This window comes from Nilaparvata lugens, chromosome 6, assembly GCF_014356525.2.
Source record: "Nilaparvata lugens isolate BPH chromosome 6, ASM1435652v1, whole genome shotgun sequence".
Lineage (NCBI taxonomy): Eukaryota > Metazoa > Arthropoda > Insecta > Hemiptera > Delphacidae > Nilaparvata > Nilaparvata lugens.
Window position 1 is genome coordinate 15,251,135 of NC_052509.1, and position 20,952 is coordinate 15,272,086.

The 20,952-nt window shown below is 34.7% G+C and overlaps 1 protein-coding gene across 1 annotated transcript; it reads right to left on the minus strand.

The window, feature by feature from the left end:
* Positions 1 to 421: 421 nt before the first annotated feature.
* Positions 422 to 17,152, minus strand: LOC111060686 (DNA polymerase interacting tetratricopeptide repeat-containing, protein of 47 kDa-like). Its single transcript, XM_039431361.1, has 11 exons — positions 16,866 to 17,152; positions 16,273 to 16,390; positions 14,667 to 14,838; positions 13,997 to 14,189; positions 10,783 to 10,897; positions 9,313 to 9,472; positions 9,005 to 9,166; positions 1,754 to 1,854; positions 1,061 to 1,220; positions 753 to 914; positions 422 to 572 (listed from the first exon to the last, which is right to left on the minus strand). Exons 1-11 carry the CDS (start codon positions 17,109 to 17,111, stop codon positions 491 to 493), a joined length of 1,671 nt encoding a protein of 556 aa, XP_039287295.1. The 5' UTR covers positions 17,112 to 17,152; the 3' UTR covers positions 422 to 490.
* Positions 17,153 to 20,952: the final 3,800 nt, after the last annotated feature.

Consider the following 20,952-nt stretch of genomic DNA (forward strand, 5'->3'; position numbering starts at 1 on the left):
TAGGTTAGGTTAGGTTAGGTTAGGAAAAGCTTAGGTTAGGTTAGGTTAGGTTAGGTTTGGTTAGGTTAGGTTAGGTTAGGTTTGGTTAGGTTAGGTTAGGTTAGGAAAAGCTTAGGTTAGGTTAGGTTGGGTTAGGTTAGGTTAGGAAAAGCTTAGGTTAGGTTAGGTTAGGTTGGGTTAGGTTAGGAAAAGCTTAGGTTAGGTTAGGTTAGGTGGGTTAGGTTAGGTTAGGTTAGGAAAAGCTTAGGTTAGGTAAGGTTAGGTAAGGTTAGGTTAGGAAAAGGTTAGGTTAGGTTAGGTTAGGTTGGCAAGGATAGCAATACAAATGCCGATTAAACACTGTCATTATAACGTAGACCTCACTATACAGCCATACAGGTCTTCTCTTCAGTCCAATACTGTAGGTAAAGAGTAGTTTCACTACAACCTTGGAAAACGTGTAAACGTTCTTTATTACATATTTACAAAAATAGATTACCGCAAGCATTCATCAGCCTTTGAGAAATGCCTGCTCAGCCGGAGAGCCTTCTGAGAATAAGGTGAAGGCTGGGGTTCCTTGGTCCACTCTATAGCTGGAAAAATAAGAAAATTCATTCAATTTTCTATAACTCAGCACAAAATTATTTTTCAAATGGAATTAATCTTACTGTGTTTGGTATAGAATAGTGAAATTCTATTTAACACATTTCTCTAAATTCTATTTAACAGCGGTATACATGCACCGCTAAATACTCATAAAAATGTCAACTTACTTTTTGCGACTCAGCACCATTCCCAAGGTCGAAGTTTTTGAAACTTTCTGAGGTTTCGAGTTTGGATCCTCGTAATAAACGTTGATTTTGTCGGGCGTATATTTCCGTTCGACGTCCCATTCGGGCGGGTCTGAGAACATTTCTACTAGTTGTTCGGAAAACCTGAAAATTTACAAAATAGAAATCAGTGTTAACAAAAGAACAAGATCAGTATGAGAGAACAGTAGCCCATAAAATGAATATTGACACATTTTATTGTAAACAATGAAAAACAACAGCAATATAGAAGAAGACTGTACAGTACTTACAGGGAGTCTTCATGGAATTCCTGAACAAAATCAGTGGTCGCATACTCGGGATACAAGAAAATGACTGGCCAAACCAGACGATCATTTTCCAAATGTACGGGACGTTTCACCACTTCGCTGAATAATGGCACTAACTGACTTATTTCTGTTATTTCAGCATCTGAAATATAAAATTAAAACTAATTAACTTGAGGCCATTGAGAGGATTCGAATTTACTGATACAAACTCTTAACCTAATGGGAACAGAAAAATGATGTCATGATCATATGAAAATGTTTATTCAATTCCTATATTATAAACTATACTGGGAAAATTGTTAAAATAAATTTGAGCACTATTAACTGATGCACATATGTCTGTTGAATTTAGCCACGGTTAAATGACGTCATCTAAAGGAACCAATGCACAAATGAACGAGCTGGTGCTTTAAAATCCATTTCGAGAAAAACCTTTAAAAATATTTGAATTCGAAACTGATGTTTGCTAAACCCAGAAAGTATACTGCTCATCTATACAATAATTTTAGAGTATATTATCATAGAGAAAATATATGCTATCTTATATAGATAAGATATCGCTTAGTTAATATTGATTTTCGTAAAACAAATCAAGATGCATCTCGTTGTATTGTTCAAATGACTTGCAGCAGTCACATCCATAAGTAACACATAAAAAAAAACTAAACCTCAAGCCAACTCCAGAAGTTGCCTTGCCTTCAAACCCATCGAGATCTGCTCCCAGGGCAGGGTCCTCAATCTGAAATGGGTCGTTCCGTTGCACTCTTATGTAGAGGCTATCAACATTGAGAAAGACTCACGATCACTGATCACGACATGTATGACGTTATCTCAATCGCACCATCCCAACTGGAGAGGGAGGATGAGCTTCTTAGAAGTCCAGAAAAGCAAGAAACCGCAGGGATGCCTGAGGATGCAATAGAGCAACCGAGCGGTTTGCGGGTGAAAAAGACCAAACCTCACCACTGCTCAAAGAAGGGCGGCCATTCAGGCAAAACTTCTTAAGAGAGGTGAAGCTTTTGAACCTGCAAAGTTTTGGAGGGACAAAAAGAAAACACCCAAGAGACCAGAGATGGGTGAAACTCCAGACTCAAATGTGGGTCAAGAGGCTGAGTCGATTTTGGCCAAGCGCCCTAGAGGCGATTTGGCGACCCCTTCCTCAGCGGAAGGACCTACAAAAAAACCAGGAGTGGAACTCACGTAGGTCACGAGGATCAATCAGTCTGAAGAGACTGCCAAGTATATCACACTGGATTGCGGGAGACTAGGAAAAGCTTAGGTTAGGTTAGGTTAGGTTAGGAAAAGCTTAGGTTAGGTTAGGTTAGGTTAGGAAAAGCTTAGGTTAGGTTAGGTTAGGTTAGGTTAGGTTAGGAAAAGCTTAGGTTAGGTTAGGTTAGGTTAGGAAAAGCTTAGGTTAGGTTAGGTTAGGTTAGGTTGGGTTAGGTTAGGAAAAGCTTAGGTTGGGAAAAGCTTAGGTTGAGAAAAGCATGGGTTAGGAAAAGCTTTGGTTGGGAAAAGTTAAAATTGGGGAAACCTCAGGTTAGGAGAAGCTTAGGTTAGGAGAATCTAAGGTTAGGTAAAGCTTAGGTTAGGAAAAGCTTTAGGTTGGAAAAGCTTTGATTAGGGAAAGCTTTGGTTAGTGAAAGCTTTGGTTAGGTAAAGCTTTGAGTTAGGAGAAACTTAGGTTAGGAGAAGCTTGGGTTAGGAGAAACTTAGGTTAGGAAACTGTTGGGTTAGGAAAAGATTAGGTTAGAGGAAGCTCAGGTTAGGAAAAGCTTTAGTTAGCAAAAGCTTTGGTTTGTGAAAGCTTAGGTTGGGAAAAGCTTTGGTTGGGGAAAGCTTTGGTTAGTGAAGGCTTAGTTGAGGAAATCCTTTGAGTTAGGAGAAACTTAGGTAAGGAGAAGCTAAGGTTAGGAAAAGCTTAGGTTGGGAAAAAGCTCAGGTTAGGAAAAGCTTAGGTTGGGAAAAGCTTTGGTTGGGAAAAGTTAAGGTTAGGTAAAGCTTGGGTTAGGTAAAACTTAGGTTAGGAGAAGCTAACGTTAGGTAAAGCTTAGGTTAGGAAAAGCTAGGGTTGGGGAAAGCTTTGGTTAGTGAAAGCTTAGGTTAGGAAAAGCTTTAGGTTAGGGAAAGCTTTGAGTTGGGAAAAACTTAGGTTAGGAGAAGCAAAGGTTAGGATAAGCTTAGGTCAGGAAAAAGTCAAGTGTTAGGGAAAGCTTAGGTTAGAAGAAGCTAAGGTTAGGAGAAGCTAAGGTTAGGTAAAGCTTATGTTAGGAAAAGCTTTGGTTAGTTAAAGCTTAGGTTAGGAAAAGCTTAGGTTGGGAAAAACTCTAGTTAGGTGAAGCTAATTTTAGGAAAATCTCAGATTAGAAAAAGTTTAGTTTAGGAGAGATCTGTTCTTGGCCCAGGCTCAGTAAGCTTTGGTCATACTTGTTCAGGTTAGTAATTATTTGACTTGATTCAAGAGTTCTGTTGTGTATTTTTGAAAGAATAAGAACTCTCAGTAGAATTATTTCAATGATCTTTATTGAACACTTTATATTATTGTTAAGTCGAATACGATACAGAATAGAAAATACTAGAACAGGTGAACAGCGCCTTATGAATGTGTCTGTCTTTGTGTTTCAAATTCAATGCCTGTCTGATCTTTTTGAATGTTGTAGTGTAGAAATGTACAATGGATAATAATTTAGATTATAATGCAAATGTTTGTAATATTCATATCATATTCATGTAAAATAAATGTTGTTGGTAATAAATTGAATCAGTGTTTTCTTCATTTCTGTGCAATATTTTATGTTGACTATTCTGTTTAGGCGGTAGTTCAAATATATATATAACAAGTTCATTCAATTAAAATGTATCATTGTCATAAGAAAATGTGATTAAGAGTAAAGGTTTGTCCACCACTTCTTCAACTCCTAGTTCTTAACATTATAGTTCTTTCCATACTCAAAGAGTCTCCACTATTGAAAAATCTCTTTATCTTAACTCTTGAATCCTATCTCAATGTTCAATTGTTCTATTCAATCATCTTAATTACTATAAATATAAATGACTTGAACCTGACATAAATTGACCAGAACCTAATTGTTTTTTTAATGTTTAAATTAGTATTTTAGGATAGAATTTATATTACCGACACCTATTTTTTCTTCCTCTTCAATTTAAAAAAAATTGATTGATATCTTAAAAATAGTTGAGATACAATTTATTGTGAGATACAATTATTGTTAGTCACATAAACCAAAAATTACCAATTTCTGTTCTGTTTCAGGGTCAGCTTTAGAAAGTTAATGTTAATTTAATGAAAAACTCCCCAGAATAATATCTAATTTCTATTTAATTCATCGATTAATCAATTATATTGTATTCCAATGTCCATGCTTGCCTGTAGTTACCTCTTCAATCACTTTCGAAGAAGTTGAATTGATGCGAACATTCATTCGAGCAATCGCTTATTTTGAAATCTTTAATTCGGCCATAAAATATGAGTCAGCTGTGCTATTGGCTTCATTAATCACAGTTCATTCTTCATTGTTTACATAACATCATTCTTCATTGTTGAGTCTCACTTCAGAAATTCAAACTGTTTTTTTTAATGTTTTAAAAAGTCTTTCAAAATAAAATTCATAGAAGCAACACCTATTTTTCCTTCTTCTTTCATCAAAAAAAAAATTGAGTTGATACCTTCAAAAATAGTTGAGATAATAATATATTTAGAATCGTCCATTCTTCAAAATAAGGTTAGTTTTGAAACAGCTATTTCTAATATTAAAATCTAACTAAATTGTATGAAAATAGGCTAGCGCGCTTTATTTTTTCCTCCTCTTTTATTTAAAAAAAAATTTGAGTCGATATCTTCAATAATAACTGAGATAACAGGGGGAGCATGCCGGCTAGAATTTTGCCGGGAATTTGTCTAGTGTTTCAATTGGCGCACTCAAATTTATCTAGACAAACATAATTGACGCTATCATGTTGAATTTACTAGAATATCTCGGATAAGTGATTAGATTATCGAATTATCTGGTGGTCAAATAATCGGGACTTAATTGTAGATGTATATTATACCTACTGAAAAGAGAATGTATAAAATTAAAATATTTGAATGTTCAAATCATAACTTTTATAGTTATTTTTCCACTATCCAAGCTAAATAATTAAGATTTGGAAAAGCAAAGCAATTGATGTATTAACCTTTTACGTGGCTGTATTTTAAGTCTTCTCTTAGGCTGGCCACAAACTACAGGACATGCATGATGAACATGTGTGTACTCTCATGTCATACATTGTTGTGTAATCACAGAAAAAGGCTTCGAATGTCATTTTTCGAGATTAGGTTTTTGTGTCTTTGATATTTTATTGTCCACTATTCGAGGTTTAATTATTTTTGGTTGTTTATTTTATGTTATAAGCTGCTGTCAGACAGCTGGTTTTTGTTTGAAGACTCTCGCTGATGGCAAAACTAGCATCAACATGTTCTGTCGTTAGTGGCCAGCCTACTAGAGAGAATAATAACACCGCACATGTTGGTTCAGACAATTTGTTGTCTCGAGAGGTAAGCATGTCAATAGACCTAGATAAGTTGAAGTACATTGCATGATGCAGATGAGAGCTAATTTTGAAGTTACATTTACAGTGTTGTCAATTCTATGGGGATGACATTTGTTGTTTAGGCTGGCCACTAACTACAAGACATGCATGACATGTGTACACACATGTTCATCATGAATGTTGCAGCTTCCTCCAGCATAAAATAAATAACAATAAACCACTGGAAACACACTGGGTATACACATGTTCATCATGAATCAGCTTCTAACATAAAATACAAACCACCAGAAAACATTCCTTTTAATAGTTAATAATAAAAGTAATTATTACAAATTTCAATTATACAGAATTAATTTAACCTCAAATAGAGCAGCGAAGAAAAATAAACAACAAAATCTAATATACAAAAACCTAACCTCAAAAAATTTTGTTCGAAGCCTTTCGCTGTGATGACATGTGTGTACACACATGTTCATCATGCATATCCTGTCGTTGGTGGCCAGGCTCAGATGTGTTTGCGCTTGCGCCGTTAAACCAATGTAGTCTAGAGTTGTATGAACCAATGTGTCAGAATACAAGCTTTAATTGAAGTTGATAACTGTTGATTCACACATTTTTTCTAACATTGTAGTTAGCATTAATAATTAGGTATTGACCAACGAAAATAGTGATGTAAAGTCTCCTCCACTTGCAGAGATCGGCTGGCTGTGCAAATTACATATTTATGGCATTGACGTAAATAAAAGTAAAATAGATATGGGCTATTACTGGCATATTGTGTTGGTTTAATGGTTTGGTCCACACGTTAGAAATCGGCCTTAAGTCATGTCGGCATGCCGTGAAGAGGATCCTTAAGCCTTGTACACACGTCCGTACAGATTCGCGCGAACAACCGTATGCACACCTGCCTCGGCATTCACTGTACGTCCTTGTGGACGCGTTCCACGTATGCCTCGGCATCCAAAAAGCTATCTGATTTGCAGACGACACGAAGACATGATAGATGTAAATTTTCCACATCATGACAACAATGGCGTCATTCCATCATTGAAGATAATTATTACAAAATGCAGCTGTATCATTTATTTCAATGACTTGTATAATAAAATCGAAAATAAAACTCAACAAACGATGTTGGTGGGTTGAACGATTGATTGTAGGTTTAAGTAAGGAAATAAATTGCTACATGCTTGCAGTGGCGGTTCTAGACATAAAAAAACTGGGTAGGCAAAACTTATAATACTGTAGGTCTATTCATAGACCTAGGGTAGGGCTACTTAAGTAATTCATGTAAAAAAGACGTCAAAGCATATAGGTATTAAATGAAGATGTATTAATAAAATATAAAAATTGTTTATTTAACATTTTTAGGTTTACATGAAAAATTTTAAAAAAATCTCATAAAAACTGGGTAGGCGGCCGCCTACCCAGCCTAGGCCTAGAACCGCCACTGGACATAAGATATGATTGTCAATTAAAACTTTATTAGGATGTCAAAACATTATTTTGTTTATATACTGAAACTAATTCAACTAGTTATCCAAACAAATGATACCATCATGAGGGAAGCAATAACTTCACAAGAACGATTGGCCCTAACTTTGAGATTCTTGGCATTAGGCGATTCATTTGTTGGTTTCCAATATCTATTCTGAATTTCAAAAAAGGAAATTTCTACAATAATTCCAGAAGTTTTGATGACCTAATCAAAGTACTTAACACTGTCCTACAAAATTGACAATATCCTTCAACGAAATTAGCCACAAATTGAATCAAATACTGAATTGCTGCCCATTTTAAACTAACTCTGCTCATACACATGACAAAACAAGATTCTCCAAGAAATCAGCTTCAAGATTTACCTTTAAGGAATACTAGTTCAAAGTTTGAATAAATCTCTCTATGGATAGCCCAGCTATCTAAAACATATAATATCATATTGAAGATTACAATTTTAATTACCAACTCTGATTGATAACATAAAACAAACACAACATGATTTGATAGCCACAGTAAGATAATATGTGAGCTATACTTTTTTGTAGGAACACTGTAGAGAAGCTATTTTCACTTGAATTATGCAGTTCTAAATTTGTTAATCATGATAAAAATTATATACTCCATGCATGTTTTTTTAAATATTTGATAATCCACATATCCTACAATTTACAATTAGTTATTGGATCACAATTTGATTTGTCATTCATTGGAATTAGGTTATGACGCCTTCAATGTTTACGTTTTGCCTCACCCGTATGGCAAAAACGCGTCCACACGTACATTCAATGCTCGCTCGAGGCGCTTTTGAGCACGCCAAAATACCGACAGGGTTCCGGTTCGCCCACATGCCTCAGCGAACAGTGTCCAGACGTGCGAATGCAAGCCCATACACGTATGCTCACCCGAAGCAAACGTACGTGTGTACACAGTTTTATTCTGTCACATTGAATGAGAAAGTCACAATTTAGTGGAAATTTGGACTACAGTCGCGTACTGGAAAGAAGATTTCTGGGTCGATTAACCCCTTCCACAGCACCAAGATGCTATTATTTGTAGAAATAACATTTGATCATCCAGCTTATTTGTATCTAGCTTTTAGAGACAACCAACATGGCTGCCATAATTTTATAATTAGGAATACAGCAGTCAGGAATGCGCAATTGGCTTCCTTCGTTCGCCCCCGCACCGAACAACTATGGTGAGGTCCACGTTATAATGACAGTGGAGAAAGATAGGAGAGCAACGTTGCCGATCCTCTGTCTTGTCAATGCCTTCTATGGAGGGTAACTGAAACCGGTTTATTGATGTAATATTACTGTTCATTCTCGTTTAAAATAGTAAATGATATTTTATCAATAAAAAAATAATATTAAAATCAAGATTGAATATTTTTGTTAATTATATTTCTACATTGTTAAAAAAACAATCTGGCAACAGAGCAAAGCGAGAAAGAGATAGCGCTATTCGCTTTGTTGAATGATAGACAAGGATAGCAATACAAATGCTTATTGAACACTGCCATTATAACGTGGACCTCACTATAGAGGTATTTTCTCCAATCCAATACTGTAGATAAAGAGTACATTCACTACAACTTTGGACACGTGTAAACGTTCTTTATTACATATTTACAAAAATAGATTACCGCAAGCATTCATCAGCCTTTGAGAAATGCCTGCTCAGCCGGAGAGCCTTCTGAGAATAAGGTGAAGGCTGGGGTTCCTTGGTCCACTCTATAGCTGGAAAAATAAGAAGATTCATTCAATTTTCTATAACTCAGCACAAAATTATTTTTCAAATGGAATTAATCTTACTGTGTTTGGTATGGAATAGTAAAATTTTATTTAAATACTCATGAAAATGTCAACTTACTTTTTGCGACTCAGCACCATTCCCAAGGTCGAAGTTTTTGAAACTTTCTGAGGTTTCGAGTTTGGATCCTCGTAATAAACGTTGATTTTGTCGGGCGTATATTTCCGTTCAACGTCCCATTCAGGCGGGTCTGAGAACATTTCTACTAGTTGTTCGGAAAACCTGAAAATTTACAAAATAAAAATCAGTGTTAACAAAAGAACAAGATCAGTATGAGAGAACAGTAGCCCATAAAATGAATATTGACACATTTTATTGTAAACAATGAAAAACAACAGCGATATGGAAGAAGACTGTACAGTACTTACAGGGAGTCTTCATGGAATTCCTGGACGAAATCAGTGGTCGCATACTCGGGATACAAGAAAATGACTGGCCAAACCAGGCGATCATTTTCCAAATGTACGGGACGTTTCACCACTTCACTAAATAATGGCACTAACTGACTTATCTCTGTTATTTCAGCATCTGAAATATAAAATTAAACTAATTAAGGCCATTGAGAGGATTCGAATTTACTGATACAAACTCTTAACCTAATGGGAACAGAAAAATGATGTCATAATCATATGAAAATGATTATTCAATTCCTATATTATAAACTATACTGGGAAAATCTATATATATATATATATATATATATATATATATATATATATATATAAAAGCGAAATGGCACTCACTCACTGACTGACTGACTCACTCACTCGCTCGCAGAACTAAAAATCTACAGGACCAAAAACGTTTAAATTTGGTAGGTATGTTCAGTTGGCCTTTTAGAGGCGCACTAAGAAATCTTTTGGCAATATTTTAACTCTAAGGGTGGTTTTTAAGCGTTTGAAGTTCGTCTTTTAGCATGTATGTTCTTCTTATTCTCTTAATTTAAAATTGAAAAATGTCCATACCATATGTTAATATAGAACTATATTCTAGAGAGAGTACCTCTTCGAAACAGTTGTTAACTGGTAACTAAATTAATAATTTTGTCAGGTTGGCATTAAGTTGAGTTGACTTTGTTAGGTTGGCACCAAGTTGAAGATTGAAATGCATTTATCGCGGAAAAATTGATCTGGCACTGCTACTTTAATCAGAGCTATTCCTGGGAATATTATATTACTAGCCGTCAGGTTCGCTTCGCTCGCCATATCCGTTTAGCCAGACGTTTAGTCTGTGTTGTGGGTCAATGTTGGCCAAGCGCCCTAGAGGCGATTTGGCGACCCCTCCCTCAGCGGAAGGACATACAAAAAAAGTCCAGGAGTGGAACTCACGTAGGTCACGAGGATCAATCAGTCTGAAGAGACTGCCAAGCATATCACACTGGATTGCGAGAGACTAGTGGCAAGGAGAAGGGCTCTGTGTGGCTGCAAGCAACCAGGTGAGGAATAGAATGTTAGTAAATGTGAATAGAATGGGGAAAATCTCCTGGATCTTGTAAAGGACACAGGTATTGGTTTGCTCAACTAACGTACTTGGGACACACAAGGAGCTTAGGTTGACGTGTAAGGTTCTTTGAATCTTTGGATCCTTGAATCCGTCCCTTAAAACATAACATAACACATCTACCAGTTCGCTAATAATTAATTAGAACTTAATTGTTATCAACTTATGAATGAACGAATTGTTATTCCCCAGATATAACATCTTTTAAATTTACATCTTTTAGTTACAATATTTTAAAAAGATATTAATTTTTAGACCAATGAAAGAAAATATAAAGTTACAGAAATAGTATCCAAGAGAATTAAATAGGTAATATAAAATAGAAGACAACCCCTTACCACTTCCAAGTAACTTGATACCCCTTTCTCGTACGGCTGATACCACTCTCTTATTCTCTTTACTAACTTTCATCTCTTCATAAGCTTTTTTACCCTGACTACTGATCTTCGCTTTCTGAAATACATCATCAAAATTAATAATCAAGTCAGATAAATCAATACAGAAAAACGGTACAATCGATTAAAAACTCAATTTTCAATAGACAAAACTAGAAAATTATTATTCACTATTTATTATTATCACTATTATTATTCAATAGGTACAGATAAACAAATACTGCAGAAAAGACTAGGATTGCTGGCCTATGTGAATCGCATCATATCTTAATGTGATCCAACTAAATATTTGAAGTTTGATTTGCCGTATTATTAGATTGAGTTTTCCAGCCAACTTCATGTGTAAATCGAGTTTTTATTTGAAAACAAAAATACCAGATCGAGCAAATCTGTGTATTAATTTATTCTTAAATGGCATACACAATTAATCATAAAATGATTGGCAAAAATCAAGCTTAGCCCTTACTATTTCATTCCCATATTCAGATTTGTCCAAATGAACAATATGGACATTCTTCTGCGATAACCAGACCGTGTATGAAAGTATACAACATTTATTTTTCTATTTTCATTCTACCAAACCAAAGTGAAGAATCATTTTGGGAGTTCTGTATTCACAATTTAAGGAATAATCTGATGATTTTGAGCAGAAGCAGGGTACGATTGATAAAATTTATTAGTATTTTCATGTAGATCAACTCAATTGAAATATTACAGAAAGTGAAAGTGAAGAATCTATTCTGAAATTCTAACTACATTCTTTTGTAGTAATACTGTAAGCAATTCACTGTAGACTTATGAAATTAAATAAAATTAAAAGTGCAATTATATTACTTAAAAAAAGTATTGAAATAGGCCTACTTCATTTGATTCTGAAACATATTCATTTGACTCCCTCTTCAACTTACTTTTTTCTCGAAAGCTTTCGTTTTCAAGCCGATAATTTCTTCATTTGTAGGTTCTTTCAACAGTATACTAGCACACACTTCCATGCATTTATTATAGTCCTCTACATAAAAATAGCAGTTGGCTAGCCTGATGGACGCCTTCATGTAGTCTGGGTTAATTTTCAATGCATTTAGGCAGTCATTTATGCAAGACCTGGAAAACAATAATAAATGTTCAAGTGTTTGAACAAAATGCAATTTTAATAACCAATAAATATTTTGGGGAAAAGAATCCTATTGAAAATTGGGATTGAAATGTTCCTTTGAGACATTCATTAATTATATGTTGCAAGATAATATTCTAGTAGTTTTCTACACTAGCATAAATCTGGCAAGAACAGGGTTGCTCCTGAAAAGTCCAAATGAAAGTCTCCCATTGGGCTATTGGATAGGTTTTAAAAATCATATTACAAATTAATAAATTGATACGGTACTGCAAATCAGTCAATCCTTAATGAATAATCAACTTGATGGATCATAAGAAGAGTGACCAATCACACGACTTTATTGAGTTTGATAATAGATTGTTCCAGGTTCGATCCCTGGTCTGACCAAGATATTTACTCCAGAAAAAAGATTACCTGTATAAACAACAACTTGAATTTCTCAAATAGCAAGGATTGAATGATTTGTGAATTTCAGTTACCTGTAATTCTTCAAGAAATAATGGCAAGCACCTCTATTATTGTACAATTGAGCGTTCAAATCTGCGTTCTGGCATTTCAGTCTCAGACCCTCCCTCAGCGGAAGGACCTACAAAAAAAAGCCCAGGAGTGGAACTCACGTAGGTCACGAGGATCAATCAGTCTGAAGAGACTGCCAAGTATATCACACTGGATTGCGGGAGACTAGGGGCAAGGAGAAGGGCTCTGTTGATGAATAGAATGTTAGTATGGGGGAAAAACTCCTGGATCTTGTAAAGGACACAGGTATTGGTTAGCTCAACTAACGTACTTGGGACACACAAGCAGCTTAGGTTGACGTGTAAGGTTCTTTGAACCTTTGGATCCTTGAATCCGTCCCTTCAAACATAACATAACCCACCCACCAGTTCGGTAATAATTAATTAGAACTTAATTGATATCAACTTATGAATGAGCGAATTGTTATTCCCCAGATATAACATCTTTTGAATTATTTTAGTTACCATATTTTAAAAAGATATCAATTTTTAGACCAATGAAAGAAAATATAATGTTACAGAAATAGTATCCAAGAGAATTAAATAATAGATAATGAAGACAAACCCTTACCACTACCAAGTAACTTGATACCCCTTTCTCGTACGGCTGATACCACTCTCTTATTCTCTTTACTAACTTTCATCTCTTCATAAGCTTTTTTACCCTGACTACTGATCTTCGCTTTCTGAAATACATCATCAAAATTAATAATCAAGTCAGATAAATCAATAAAGAAACAGAACAATCGACAAAAACCTAGATTTCCAATATACAAAACTAGAAAATTATTATTTACTATTATAGAATACATATAAACAAATACTACAGAAAAGACTAGGATTGCTGGCCAATGTGAATCGCATAATATTTTAATGTGATCCAACTAAGTTAAATATTTGAAGTTTGATTTGCCGTATTATTAGATTGAGTTTTCCAGCCAACTTCATGTGTAAATCGAGTTTGTATTTGAAAACAAAAATACCAGATCGAGCAAATCTGTGTATCAACTTATTCTTCAATGGCATACACAATTAATCATAAAATGATTGGTAAAAATCAAGCTTAGCCCTTACTATTTCATTCCCATATTCCGATTTGTCCAAATGAACAATATGGACATTCTTCTGCGATAACCAGACCGTGTATGAAAATATACAACATTTATTTTTCTATTTTCATTCTACCAAACCAAAGTGGAGAATCATTTTGGGAGTACTGTATTCACAATTTAAGGAATAATCTGATGATTTTGAGCAGAAGCAGTATACGATTGATAAAATGTATTAGTATTTCATGTAGATCTACTCAATTGAAATGTTACTGAAAGTGAAGAATCTATTCTGGAATTCTATTAATAGAATTCTATTCTGGAATACATTCTTCTGTGGTGATACTTATAAGCAGTTCACTGTAGACTTATGAAATTAATAAAAATGAAACGTATAATTATATTATTAAAAAACAAAAAAAATCAGTATTGAAATACTTCATTGGATTCTATAAAAGATTATCTCCCCATCAACTTACTTTTTTCTCGAAAGCTTTCGTTTTCAAGCCGATAATTTCTTCATTTGTAGGTTCTTTCAACAGTATACTAGCAGACACTTCCATGCACTTATTATAGTCCTCTACATAAAAATAGCAATTGGCTAGCCTAATTGAGGCCTTCATGTAGTCTGGATTGATTTTCAAAGCATTCAGGCAGTCATTTATGCAAGACCTAGAAAACAATTGACAAGTGTTTAATTAAACAAAATACGATTTTTATAACCAAAAATTCGGGTAAAAATAATCCCATTTTAAATTGGGATTTAAAGGAAAACATTAATTATTTATATATTGCAAGAGATATTCTAGTAGTTTTCTACACTAGCATAAATCTGGCAAGAACAGGTTGCTCCTGAAAAGTCCAAATGAAAGTCTCCCATTGGGCTATTGGATAGGTTTTAAAAATCATATTACAAATTAATAAATTGATACGGTACTGCAAATCAGTCAATCCTTAATGAATAATCAACTTGATGGATCATAAGAAGAGTGACCAATCACACGACTTTATTGAGTTTGATAATAGATTGTTCCAGGTTCGATCCCTGGTCTGACCAAGATATTTACTCCAGAAAAAAGATTACCTGTATAAACAACAACTTGAATTTCTCAAATAGCAAGGATTGAATGATTTGTGAATTTCAGTTACCTGTAATTCTTCAAGAAATAATGGCAAGCACCTCTATTATTGTACAATTGAGCGTTCAAATCTGCGTTCTGGCATTTCAGTCTCAGACCCTCCGTGTAACTGACAATTGCGAATCTGTACTTTTTGCACTTGAAATTGAAGTTGCCGTCCTCTTTATAAGTAGCAGCTAGCTCTGAAGAGAAACATAAAAAAGATAAATGAATACTGTATGTCATGCCAGAGAAAACGTCTATACTGGATTGTTTATTCTATGGTCATGCTTATAAGTTATAACTACTCAATTGTAATGCAATCCAGAATCCATCGTAGCCTAATTGATATGACATTTCTGAAGAATAATACCACACTTTTTTATGAAAAGTTTCTGATATGTCTACCATACTATCACTGAAAAGTTAACGGTAGGAAAGTTATTTTTTGAGGGTTGATTTTTCTTTCATGTGCACATCATATTATGCACTCTACATAGTTTTATAAATGAGTTGAGGGAGGTAGTCTCTCTCACCGGCTCAGCATATACAGAGTAAGTCATATGTATGGGAACCCTTGAATAAGTTGGAGACTGTTGTAGATATAATACTGTAACTTTCAGGATAAGTTATTAGTCAAATAATCTACCTTTTGACGTACAACTGAATTTAAACCCCTCATAAGGGGGTGACTTAGGGGTTGTAACTCGAATATTTTAGCTGAATTTCAACTCCTCATAAGGGGGTGACTTAGGGGTTGTAACATGAATATTTTAAATGTAAACACCCATTGTATTCTACATCATTTTAAAGGCCTTTTTAAATTAAGAATGATGGCATCGATAAAAATGTTCTATGATACTTGTATCCAAAATGGCGGCTGATTGGAGTTTTAGTTTTTCAGGGAATGAGGGGTTGTAACTCAAATATTTTGTATGTAAACACCCATTGTGTGATACATCATTTCAAAGGCCTTTCCAAAACAATAAAGATGACATAAATAAAAATGTTTTATGATACTTTTATCAAAAATGGCGGCTGTAAATAACTTCAATCAGCCGCCATTTTTGATAGCAGTATCATAGAACATTTCTATTGATGTCATCTTTCTTGTTTTAGAAAGGCCTTTAAAATGATGTAACACACAATGGGTGTTTACATACAAAATATTTGAGTTACAACCCCTCATTTCCTGAAAAACTAAAACTTCAATCAGCCGCCATTTTAGATACAGGTATCATAGAACATTTTTATGGATGCAATCATTCTTGATTTAAAAAGGCCTTTAAAATTATGTGTCATACAATAGGGGTTTACATTAAAGTAGGCCTATTCGAGTTACAACCCCTTATGAGGGGTTGAAATTCAGTTGTACGTCAAAAGGTGGAGTATTTGACCAATAACTTATCCTGAAAGTTTCAATATTATATCTACAACAATCTCCAATATATTGAAGGGTTCTCATACTTATGACTCACTCTGTATAATATGTTAGACTGACAGAAATTCGAAGCATTTTAAAGTCCGAGCTTCAGAGAAGGAAAACTTGTTAATAAGCACTCTATATCATCTTATTCCATTCATGTTTCAATTATTTACTCTATTTTCGGAATGACATTTTTTCTCCGATTTCTCACCTTCAGGAGTATTTTCAGTTGTACTGTATTTCAATTCTTGCAGTCCTTGCATCAGTGGTGAAAGCTCATCATTGACTCCTGGAGCCTTCGTCATAAAGAAAGGATGCTTTTCCATTTCCTGAAAATAATGCAAAAACGTATGAAAGATACTTCAAATAGATTGAGCAACAATAAAAGTTATCAAATACCCTTCTATTTCAGTAGCCCTATAAATAAAAGGGAGTATTCAAATAGATTGTATATAATTTCAAGTGGATTGTGGATAGAGATAAAGAAGAATAAGCTCTTCGTTTCAATAATAAGAAAGAAAACTATATTTTCAAGTAAATTTTCTCGATTGATAATCATTAAAGGATGATAAGTATTAGTTCAATAATAATATTTCTTCTACCACCATGGATTTCTTCTCCAAATTATTAGTGGAACTCAAATTCCGCCCTATGGATAGATTTTAATGCGAACGAACCTCATCCAATAACAATAACTAATAATTTTAACTTACTTCATCGTTATGATTTATAGGATAGCATAAATACTAACCGCAATAGTGCCAACATCAATACGTTTCTAATCGATAATTGTACACATCTCACCTCTTGCCACCTATCCTCAGGCCATCCTTCGGTGTACTGGCGTTTTTCGAGGCCAGAAATGTAGGTATCGAGGTCGTCATCGAGTTTAGCGGCCAGCTCTTTGCGTTCCTCGTCGGTCCACACTTTCTTCTGCGCAGAATCGCCCAGAATTGCCGACGAGTCACCGGCTGACATCAACGGTGCGCCGCCATTACTGAAGATGTCCTCGTTGGAAGCTGACTCAATGTTTTCTGATGTTTTCGACATTTCATGTATTTGATTGAAGGACTAGATGGAATGTTGGTTCTGGAAAATTGAAAAAAAAATGATATTGATACAGGCTTATAATATTAATGAAAGTTATTCAACATCTTGTATTATTCTTAATCTAAGGTCCCATTTATGCTCTATGGTTGTGATGTTATGATTGCGGGATGCAGTAAAAATTGTTAATAAGCACTCTATATCATCTTATTCTATTTATGTTTCAATTATTTACTCTATTTTCGGAATGAAATTTTTTCTCCGATTTCTCACCTTCAGGAGTATTTTCAGTTGTACTGTACTTCAATTCTTGCAGTCCTTGCATCAGTGGTGAAAGCTCATCATTGACTCCTGGAGCCTTCGTCATAAAGAAAGGATGCTTTTCCATTTCCTGAAAATAATGCAAAAACGTATGAAAGATACTTCAAATAGATTGAGCAACAATAAAAGTTATCAAATACCCTTCTATTTCAGTAGCCCTAGAAATAAAAGGGAGTATTCAAATAGATTGTATATAATTTCAAGTGGATTGTGGATAGAGATAAAGAAGAATAAGCTCTTCGTTTCAATAATAAGAAAGAAAACTATATTGTCAAGTGAATTTTCCCGATTGATAATCATTAAAGGATGATAAATATTGATTCAATAATAATATTTCTTCTACCACCATGGATTTCTTCTCCAAATTATTAGCGGAACTCAAATTCCGCCCTATGGATAGATTTTAATGGGAACTTACCTCATCCAATAACAATAACTAATAATTTTGACTTACTTTATCGTTATGATTTATAGGATAGCACAAATACTAACCGCAATAGTGCCAACATCAATACGTTTCTAATCGATAATTGTACACATCTCACCTCTTGCCACCTATCCTCAGGCCATCCTTCGGTGTACTGGCGTTTTTCGAGGCCAGAAATGTAGGTATCGAGGTCGTCATCGAGTTTAGCGGCCAGCTCTTTGCGTTCCTCGTCGGTCCACACTTTCTTCTGCGCAGAATCGCCCAGAATTGCCGACGAGTCACCGGCTGACATCAACGGTGCGCCGCCATTACTGAAGATGTCCTCGTTGGAAGCTGACTCAATGTTTTCTGATGTTTTCGACATTTCATGTATTTGATTGAAGGACTAGATGGAATGTTGGTTCTGGAAAATTGAAAAAAAAATGATATTGATACAGGCTTATAATATTAATGAAAGATATTCAACATCTTGTATTATTCTTAATCTAAGGTCCCATTTATGCTCTATGGTTGTGATGTTATGATTGCGGGATGCAGTAAAAATTGTCCAAGTACATGGGCTCTTATGAGCGTATTTTTAAACTGCAGTGAGGCCACACCAGCTGTTACAGCTGCCAACATACATCTATGTTGCAATGAACTTTCTCAGAGTTGATAGACTCAGGATGGCTTTGGCAGCATTGACATTCATTTCCACTTTTGTTGTAAGACACATTTATGCAATATACATAATTATAATAAACACAATAATACTCAAAATGCAAACAGGTATATACGGCACTAGTAGAATCCCTAATGCGATATGGTTTAATAGTTTGGGGTGGGACTTTCGATACCCAAGTTAAAAACCTTTTTCTAATACAAAAATTAATTATAAAGACAATTTTAAAGAAACCTAGAACTTATGATAGTAAGATTTTGTTCAGTGAATTTGATGTTTAAACTATACGACAGTTATATCTTAGTTGCATAACAAATTACAGTTTTAAATACGAGCATAATCTCCCTCTAGCCGATGACATAAATTATAATCTTAGACCTAATACAATAAGAAAATATGAAATATATAACACCAACTCAGCTCTTCTTAGAAGGCAACTCTACTACATTAGCAGTAAATTCATAAATATACTAGAAAGTGAATTTCCACTTAATAATTTCCGAAATAATAGACACAGAAAAAGAGCCATAGAGGCATGGCTGAACTTGAATTATTTCCAATCGTTGACTTTTATACAATAATCAACTTCATAATATAAATTATATTTTCGAACACTTCATACGCTAAATTCAAGTTTATATATTACATCCCTGATTAAGCTGATTTACGAATCACACTGGCGCTCAAGGAATCTTCCTTTTGCCAGTGTTTTTGCCGCACCTTCTGTACTTATGCATGTAAACATAAATTGAATCTTCATTTTATAACTATTATTTATAATATAAAGGATATCATTTCGTTATTATATATAATTAATAAATGTATGTATCTTGGTTTAAGTGCAGTAGCATATACTTATATTTATTTTTTGTAAAGCTTTTTTGTATTTTGTTTTTGGCAAATAAATTCATTCATTCATGTACTTATATTTTTAATGCACTCTGCAAAGGGTGTAAGGTGAGGTGTGCTACCTCATTATCTTAAGAATGTGTTATTTTTGCTTTTTTCAGAGCGTTATAAGGGCTCCCCCTCTGGGGTTGAGCCATAGATGTCGCCCGAGTCCTTCGTCTCCAGAAGAAAGCCTTGAGGATTATTAGTGGGGCTGGAAGATTAGCCCACTGTCGCCCGCTCTTTATCAAAGAGAGGATCTTCACCGTCTTCTCCCTCTACCCTTTGCAGATCACATGCAAACGTGGGGTTGCTTATGACCCGACTAGGGTCATCCACCCGTATAAGAGTAGGGGTAGACTCAGGCTGGATGTACCCTACCAGAGTCTGAGCAGAACTCGGACTGGTCTGGCCCATATGTCTATCAGCCTCTATAACAGGCTCCCTCTGTTGGCCAGGGATCTGCCTGCTGTGCGGTTTCAAGGGGCTCTGAAGAGCCTGGTGACGGATCACCCTGTGTACTCACTCCGTGAGTTCTTTATGTTGGAGAGCAGTGTGGTGAGTGCTTATTTTCTTATTTGATTTCTGCCTTACGGCAGTTGTTTTATTTTACTTTTTCTTGACGTGTCCCAGAGGGCTTCACTTTAATGATCCCTTTTATGGATCTAATTGATTAAATACTAAAGGAGTTTATTGACGAAATATAACCAGCATGAGGCTGGCTAACGATTGATTGAATTGAAAAACATGCAGCTGCAAATAGGCAGAGCATTCACCCAAATGAACTAGAGGGGGATGGGGTCTGGAAATGTGCCCTAAAAGCTATACAGGACTTGGTCTGGCTCATTCGTCTGATAGGCTCTTCAATAAATGACCAATATTGAATAGAGGGCATTGGAACGTCTCCATTGAATAGCCCTCTGTATGCCTACTTACTATTCCATAAGTTTCATATGTTGATTATCAACGTGGTTAACCTAATATCTTGACTGGTCCATGGAAATTCTTCACTCTCATTAAGAATTCAACTTAAAATCAAATCAAACTTGTCTGTACAAACAGTAAGATACGCTGACCACTTTGGTCAAACATTATTCTATTTTTTTAACCAGTTTTATGATAATTTCGATTTGGAGAGAGGTGGAGTTATATTTACTATAATAATATACTACTCAACATCAATAGAAGTTTTATTATTGATAAAAATATATAATTGATATTGTTTACTATGACGAAACACTACAGACCTATAATAACTTTGTTGTATTCTAGACACTAAGTTCGAAATATAAAACATGAATACAACAATATTAAAATATAAAATAAAATTGCATTGGTTGAAAGAAATAAATCAAATAGTCGCCAAAAGTGACAGAATATGACCACATGTATACTGCAGACTAGGCTAATACGGAGTAGGTAGTTTAACTGATAAGGTTTTTTAACATGATAAATAAATAATATCAAAGTTAAATATTTGTTACTCACCTTAACAAAGTTTTATTAAATAAACAGCTATTTCCTTACACAAAGAAATCAATGAAATT